Source organism: Leiobunum rupestre, chromosome 10 (genome assembly GCF_980474605.1).
Source record: "Leiobunum rupestre chromosome 10, qqLeiRupe1.1.hap1, whole genome shotgun sequence".
Lineage (NCBI taxonomy): Eukaryota > Metazoa > Arthropoda > Arachnida > Opiliones > Sclerosomatidae > Leiobunum > Leiobunum rupestre.
The window spans coordinates 31305858-31314455 of NC_143393.1; the positions used below are offsets into that span (position 1 = coordinate 31305858).

The 8598-nt window shown below is 36.3% G+C and overlaps 1 protein-coding gene across 1 annotated transcript; it reads right to left on the bottom strand.

Annotated features, from left to right (window-relative positions):
* Positions 1 to 2823: 2823 nt before the first annotated feature.
* On the bottom strand, positions 2824 to 8139 carry ppk31 (pickpocket 31). Its single transcript, XM_090161742.1, has 7 exons — positions 8033 to 8139; positions 7134 to 7245; positions 4106 to 4178; positions 3997 to 4039; positions 3893 to 3924; positions 2939 to 2999; positions 2824 to 2871 (listed from the first exon to the last, which is right to left on the bottom strand). Exons 1-7 carry the CDS (start codon positions 8045 to 8047, stop codon positions 2824 to 2826), a joined length of 384 nt encoding a protein of 127 aa, XP_090017868.1. The 5' UTR covers positions 8048 to 8139.
* Between the last annotated feature and the right edge of the window lie 459 nt (positions 8140 to 8598).

Sequence of the window (8598 nt, forward strand, 5' to 3'; positions counted from 1 at the left end):
TTAGGGCGAACTGTTTTAATTGTAGAATGGTTCAGTCCTTATTATGGCCTAGATTTGACTGACATAAAAAACGGAACCGCTTGTATGGAAACACGCCGAGACGATAGAGCTTTAGTTATTATCCGCCAGAGGCGCTGGTTGACCTCCGCTCGCTGCTTTAACGGTATTAAATGGAAGGGGGTATGGAGAGAGCTTTCTCGATAAGAAAGCCATACCCAGCGGGTATCTCATTTTTCACAGTCTTAGCGAAACGGGGTGAGAGTGCCGTATTTATTATTCAAGAGTACAACGATGCCTTAAAGCGAAAACGTTCTAATTACAATTATAGCTACTTAATATATATTTGCACGTGAAACCTAGTGTTGGCAACGGTCACTAGAGGGGGTAAGGGGCCCACTCCATTTGGCGGTTTAAATAATAATTTACGATAAATGTTAAAATTCTTTATTGGTTTCATGGAAAACGACGGTAATAAAGTAAATAAAATAAAATTTATTTATTTAAACGTTCATGTGTTTCCCAGTTAATAATTTATATAATTTATATAAAATTTATTATAATAATTTTCAATAACTCAAGAGCTTTTGCATTTCGAAAACATCAAATTTAAATGCTAACATATTTCCACCGCAAAGTAAATGTAAACAAAATATTTTGTTAGATATTTAGAAGAGCTGATAGCGTATTTTTTCTAATATAAAACCATGTTTATTACGCAATAAAAACATCGGGAAAAGAGTTAAAAATTGCATTTTAAATAATTGCTATTAAACAATTTAATGAAGTTAAATTGGAAATGTTATGTTGTAGAACTATTACACAATCACCTTGGATAAACCCCAAGGTACCAAAGACTCAAGAACCTTATCTAATACCGAGTAAAACTATCAACCACCATCCATAGAACGTATGCCATTCAAATTTAAAAAAATATATATCTTTGAGCTTATGTTAAGTGTTATTTAAATAAAATCTTACTAAATGACGAACAAAAAAATTGCTTCGATACGTTATCAGATTCAAGAAACGCCACTCTCACGTGACAAGACGCCACCCGCGCTTTTTCCCATAGACAAAATCCCACCTACAAAATGGTGGTGATAGAGAAAGCTCCGAAATTCTACCTCTCTAAATATATCGTATTCTAGCGACGTAGGATATCATTTGCTGAAGATTTATTTTTAAACAAAATTTCAAACTCGATTTTGATGGGAAACTTTGTTTTGGCACTTGATGCGTTTTTGCTGTAAGCTGTTTACTTTGAGTGAACAGCCGCCGATGGTGAATGGGGGGGAAATGTGAAAGTTGCGTTCAGCATAGTTAATTTTATGTTTTTTTGTTTCTCGCTCGTTGAAAACGGGTAAAATGTCTCCGGGCGATGCGAAAGGGCTTCGCTCGTGCTTTCGCTATAAAAGCGGCTGTTCCAACTATTAACTAATCTGGGTAATTAATCATTCAATCACTCATATGTGTACCTGAATATAATCTCTATATAATGGTCTATAGATAATTAAATAATTAGTCTATAGCCGGTAGTTATGGTTTGGCAATATACCAAAATTGAGCCAAAATAAATTATTTCGAAATAATTTATTTATGGGGTTAAAATTTAGCCCTTTACGTTGTCAACACTTTAAGCTACGTGTCAAGATTGGATTTTGGATTAAAAAAAAGTCTTTGCTAGAATGGCATTTCAAAAAACTTTAAAAAATCGGTTTTTCCAACGTCGCCAGTTTTATGGAAATTTTGGCATTTGGAAAAATTAATAATTTCATACCTTCAAAAAAGGATTGCACGAAGCTATTGTTTCTTAAAATAATGATTAAGATAAATTAAATAAGCGAATTTTAAAATGAAGAGCAAATATTTATTTTTTAAAAACTTTGCAGTGCTACCGAATTGCCAATAGTGATTCTTCTAGGTCTAAAATTAAAATGTAGTATTGGAACTAGTTTTAATGCAAACCATTAATTAGACATAATCACTCGTTAACAGAAGTAAATAATACCTGTCTTACCAGGAAAGTGTCCATTTTCCTATACAGCTAATGGAATATAAAAGGATATAACAACAGAGTGAATTTTTATATTTTACACCGTTAAGGCCCTTCCTTAGCAAAAACCTGATTTCACGCTTTTCCAAAATCGTTATAACGTTTTGTTCATATAGTTCAGCGAAATAGTTTTCAAATATATTAGAAAAAAAACGTTCGCTCTATAGGAATATGTTACATTTGTTTGTCTGGGGTGTAAGGTTTATTTGTTAATTTAATTTAAAGTTGCTTAATTTTTCCCTTAAAATGTTAATCAATCATGTTGCGGGTATCCACCCATTATTTATCTGTCCCGTACTATTCATTACTACGATTCTTTAGTCTGTATAATCGACGGTGTCCCCATCTAGTGGCTGAAATCGGTAATTAGTGGCTAAGGAAGGGCCTTAAGCTACACTCAAGGCACGATTCATATCACGGGCCTACTTGTATACTTCTTTCATAAGAAATATTTTATACACTTCTGGTTGTATGTATAGTAAAAATGTTCTCGGTTTTTCCAGTTTTTAACTTAATTTTTTACAAAGAATCTTCACATGTATTTTTGGGTATTAATATTTTTTCTAATTAAAAGAAGTTAAAACACTGTGACTGTAACGCGGCGAGGTTTATTACGTTTGTTAGTTTGTTTATTCGGTTGAAAAAAGCATTTTTCTAAAATATTGTTGTAAAATCGACTGAACACTTCGGATAGTGACAACCCTAGCCTGTAAAAGTAGATAAAAAACTGATCATCAAAATTATTCACCGAAGTATTGACCTGTCTATAATTACCACAACCCAAGTTGGCCGCCAAAATTACTGAAGAAATCAGTTACCTGTATGTACAATATTTTAGAAACACTGGTTGATTTCGTGTCTATCCACTTAAAGTTTCAAACTTACCCGATATTTTGGATTTGATTTGTAGTAAGTTATATCTGCAGTTTTCATATGCATGTGAATCCTAAAAGTCACATATTTTAGCAAGATTGTATTTGTTTATACTTAGGGAAATGACTATGCTGGAAAAAATTTCGTTTCAATCTCCATCTCAAAGCGTTTTCCATTTGACTGCTCTGTTCAACATTTTATGTTCCATTTGCGTGCTCGGATCAAATCCGATCAAGTTTCACGTGTTCCATTTCCCGCTCGCGGGTGCTCCGAGATCGCCCAAAACCGATCTGCCGATTTCGACAGATAAACAGATTGAAATCGAGATCGGAGCAAATTATTGCGTGTTCCTTTTAGATTTTTTTTTTGGCAAAATGGCAGACCAAGACGTGAAAATTCAAATTACTAGCAGACGAAAAACAACAAAGCGCGGGAATATGTTCATGGAATGTTCCATTTGCGGTTTCACTCTAATCGATCGGGGCGAGATCTATGACTTCAGAGATAGATTCGGAGCGAATCTCAAGCAATCAAATGGAAAACGCTATTAAATTCAAATCAAATCAACCCGGTATCTCATTGGTTCCCTCGAAAAGATTCGAACACAAGCCCCTTCGAGTGTGACGAAGAATACTAGACCAAGGTACCTAGGATGGTCACGACACTATGTTTAGAATCCCCCCCCCCCGCACGAGAGTGGGGAAGGAAAATCGTCACTAATCTCTGCTTCAATCGCGTTGAAAATGTAAATTTTTGGAATTCAATGAGATACCTGATTTGATTTGATTTTGTTCAGGGGAACAGAGTTTACACTTGGAGCATGAGGGCGATTGGGAACAACCCTAAAAATCCACTTAGCATAGTTATTATCTCTAACTGTAATTAAATACATTAATGGTATAATTAAATACATTTTTGATTTTAGCAATTACAATAATGTTTTGATTAAATGAAATTTTTGCTTACATTCCAATGCCTTTATTTTTATAAATTCTGGGCTGAAAGTGAAATAGATGTAGAGAATTGATTAAATTACCTAATTGTGTAATGATAATAATAATATATCTTACGGCTATTATATCGCTGGAATGGAAGATATTATAATGAGTAGACCTAAAGATGATTTTTTCTTTTAAAAGCCCTTATTGGCATCAACGCGTATCACTCATGAACACTTACTTGCAAGCGTGTGGACAACGGCAAATGTCCATATTCCGCATGTAGTGCTGTCGCATTCGTGTCATACAACATCCTGTAATGTATAAATCAGCGCGATTAATCTGGTAACCAGAATTCTTGTTGTAAGAATAATAATAATCAGCTAGGCTAAAACCCAAGACACCACCTTAAACCCAAGTCAGCTAGCAACTTTTAATGCCATTCATTATTGCGTCTAGGAGGGTGATGGAAAGCCCTTCATGCAACAATAGCCAACAGCTCCCTACACTCACTATTAACGTTAACCGCAACAAGTGTTTATGGCAAGGGGAAATTGAAGAACTCGGGGCGCGGAAACTGCTTTTACCAGTGAGCAGAACATTCAAACTCAACGCAGAAGAAGTAGTTCCAAGTTTTCAACCAGTGCCACAAGCTGAGATCTAACCCAGGTCCTCTTACTGCGTTTAACGGTCTCTTCGAAATGACCTAGTGTATTCTATTAATTCCTGCGCCATAAAATTAAAGATACACTGCAAATAAATCGTTCACCTTAAAATCGCTATTGTACACATTGGTAGCACATACATGTGAACTGTATATGTTCTACAAAGTGATCCCATGTGTGCTTTTACGATCTCTGAGTGTTCACTCTTTTGAAAATATCGCTTATAAGTGATCTCGTTTCACCTATCAGTGATCTTAAAGTCATCATGGTGCCCTTAAAGAACGCATAACACATTTAGAACACTAGTATCAATGGTTTGGTACACTAAATTATCACTTTGAGGACACCACGTTGTAAAATTTGGTACACCACATAATCTCTTTTCGAACACTTTAAATTTATAGTGCCAATTGGTACACTAAGCGTAACATCTAATTGTGTATATATATCCTCTTAGCAGACGCTAAAGCTTGAGCGTCGCTGCGCCACCTAGTCTAATTTCGGTAGTGAATTGAAATTTCATACTTTTGTTTTATCCCCATTAGCTACTGAAACTTTCGTTATACCCCCTTTCGGCGGCCATCCACGACGTGTAGAGGATACAAATACGTAATGAAGTCAAAGCTACGAGAACAGGGGGCTTAACAGACGTTTGATACACGGTAATCCCACTTAGCAGAAGCTAAGCAAAAGCTTCTGCGTCGCTGGGGCCACCTAGATTCGTTTCAGTATGGCTAACACACTTGTTTTCAAACACGGACAGTAGGCGCCATCTCTTATTCCTGTTTTTCTACGCACGGCGTCTATAGGCCCCGTGCATGAAAAGAGAAGATACAAGTAAATTCAAAATCGTCTGCTTAACTTTTAATTTATCCAAGGACTATAGTGTAAACTTAATAAAGCAGACGAAAATGAGAGCCACATGTGGTATTTTTCCTCATTGCGGATAGCTTTAATGCTGCCAGATATCTAATCTACGCTAGGGGCCTATTGCCTTACATATTTATTTCCTACCCATATCGGTAAAACCAAGATTTTTAACGCACGGGGTCTAAACTATTTTTGTAGATATATCTGTAGTAGCAGAAAAAGATACTTATATCATTCACGTTAATAAATTGCAAACAAAAATAATGCCGTTCAATATTAGAGCACTAAATGATCACCTGCGCAACAAAATTGGCTCACCTGTTCACTTAAAGAAATAAGGGAACACTACTGTTTAAGTGTTCTACTGTGTTTCCGGTGTGTTCTTTAATTGAAGAAGTGAGCCAATTTTGTTGCGCAGGTGATCTTTTAGTGCTCTATTTTGAACTGTTTTTGAAACACTTTCAGAATGCCAAAAAACACAACAAGATCACTCAGGAACACTAAAAACACACCAAAAAACACTTAAACAGTAGTGTTCTCTTATGTGTTTCCTAAGTGTGCTTTAAGTGAGCAAGTGAGCCAATTTTGTTGCGCTGGTGATCTTTTAGTGATCCACCTGTACACACTTTTGAATTGCTTAAAGAACGTATTATTCACGCTTGTAGATCACTATAGTACACTAGTTACACACACACGAAGTACTATGTTCCAAATGTGATCTCTTGGTGTATAGTGATCCGATTTTGTTGCGCACTTTTAGTGATTTTCTAGTGAACGTTTTTTTTGCAGTGTACTCTCTTAAACTATTACTACAGGCTATCAAGGACCTGATAAAAAACAATATTAACTTTGAAATGCTTCGGCACGGTCATCTAAACGGGATGAATTTATCCCAATAAAGAACTAGCGAACCGTAAACCGATCGAGTCCTTCAGAAATTGGATGTCCGAGGTAAATTTACTATTGATCTCGGTAGTACCACGAAAGTGGCGTTGGGACGGTAAGACAAAGGTTGCAGGTTCGATTCCTGCCTGAGGTGATGTGATTTTTACAACATTTACTCTCAGATATTAACAGATCAGTTGATATTTTTCAAAATGAAAAACAGATATTTTAAACCCAAGACCCATCTGAATTCATTTGAAAAGCGACAGACAGTTTTCAGATTTTTTCAGTTAGCGATTTTACAACTTACCAAGCAGCAGGGAAATGCGAACATTGGGGTTTGGGCTCGTGTGATAGGTGAAAGGGGACTTTGTAAACCAATCGAGGTAACCAGCGTAAAAAAGTCAACTTAAACAGTATTTAAAGTCCCTGCTGCTTGTTTGGCGCTTGTTGCAGCCTACTTCCAGGGGCTAGTATGCCACACTTTGAAGCTCTCTGGCGCTCTTTTAACTCATCGTAGGAAGATGAAAAAACAGGCATACTTCTCAACTCACCCAAGCGCCGGCCCTAGGGTAGAGCGGCCAGGTGGAAAGGGGCGCCAAAATTCCCTTTGAGAGGCGCGGGGCGGCGTGGCAACAATAGAAAAAAATATCTCGCTCTACCCTGACCAAGGGCTAGGGCCGGCGCTGACTCACCCCCTACAACTGCTTCACATTTTTGCATAAGCTTTTGAAACACCCTGTATAATATTAAACTGATCTGACTAACTGATTATCTCTCAATTTCTGAAAGTAACGTCTTTTTGGGTGTCTACTTAATCTCATTGAAACTTTCCAAATTAATACTTACTTTGAGTTTTATTCATAAAGTCACAAATTCTGGGGTCACTTGGGTCTGCTAAAGGTTCGGTGCAACCACAGCTCTCGAGTGTACGCATTTTCAAACACATGTAGGTACAGTCCTGAGTTAACATTATAATTTTATTAACTTAAATAAATTTATAAAGAACCGCTATATACTTCATTTTTTTATTTATTTCTTAATTTAGAATCACGAGTTGATGATTTAAATAAAGCCACGAAGTAGCTGTTTTTTAAACCAAATATAGAATAGAATAGAATAGAATATAAATATTGTTTATTGTGCAATACAATAAACAATAAACAATAAACAACAATAAGTGTGACATTCCTATTGTTTTAACCTTTTATCGGCACTGACACTCTCAGTCTCTCACCCAGCTCCGACTTGGACTAGCAACTGAACTGAGAGGTATATTATAGTGGTATATTTCGCCTTGGCCTTTATTAGATTCTGTAATGGAGTAAACCTTGATTGGGCCATAACAGATAAAATAATTTCGATGATATTTTTTTTCTAATTGTCATACTTATCGTTATTATGTTACTTATGTTTTTACCTCTCCGAGGCTACTATGTACCCTAGGATAGGTTTTACAATCACCGTGTCTGTGGGTCTGTCTGTCTGTGTGGGCTGCGAACAAGTACGCATTTTCGGGGCAAAGTGTAATCACTGCGTTCGCAGTTTCTTGGAATGCTTTTTCCAAAAGAGCCCTCTTTTGGTCATTGGATGTAGTATAATTTTTTTTCAACACACGTTAGTATCGGGCGGGATTCGAACTCGAGCCCTCCTGCACGACAGGTGAGCGTTCTTGTTTATATATTAACCATGGCAAAAAATAGACTTTTGACATTTGATTTTATGTTGGTACAGAAAAAAACGTTTACCTGTCTAGATCCCATATCGTAATTTTGACATTTGTCAATATATGGAGACTCGAGCCTTTCTTCATTAACCTATACACAATAAAATATTATATTGTAAGTTAACCGGAGTTCAATCTGTTAAAGAGAGATAACCCTCCTCATTAAAGGGAGCATCTTTGCCGCTACAAGCCCTGCTGGAATAAAGCCAATGGTTTTAATTGGCTTTAACTGTTTTTTTAGGTAAAGCCGGCTAAAGCAGAAATAGCCTCTTTTACTTATAACATTCACTTTCTAAGTAAGAAATTGTCTGCTGTTATTGTTGTAAATAGTTGATTTTATAAAATAAAAATTGGTCTTGCCGAGATGGTTAAAATGTTGCTCTTACGTCACAAGACACAGCTTTATTAGTATATTTTGCGCACGAGCGATTTGAACGTGCGCGCTAGAAAAACCTATATTCCTCGCGACTGTAGCGCGCGCTAGTAGGCTTGTGAAAGTAAGAGGCTGTGACATAAGAGCAAGATTTAAACAAGAAGGCCAAGTTAGTTTATAAAAAGAACTATTAGAAACTAAACAAAGTAAGCAAA

What these genes read in the sequence shown, in the direction of transcription:
- ppk31 (XM_090161742.1), bottom strand. An exon ending in CTTTATGAATAAAACTCAAA is followed by an intron (nt 4,179 to 7,133) that starts GTAAGTATTAAT and finishes TATACATTACAG; the next exon opens with GATGTTGTATGACACGAATG. An exon ending in AAAAATAAAGGCATTGGAAT is followed by an intron (nt 3,000 to 3,892) that starts GTAAGCAAAAAT and finishes TGTGACTTTTAG; the next exon opens with GATTCACATGCATATGAAAA.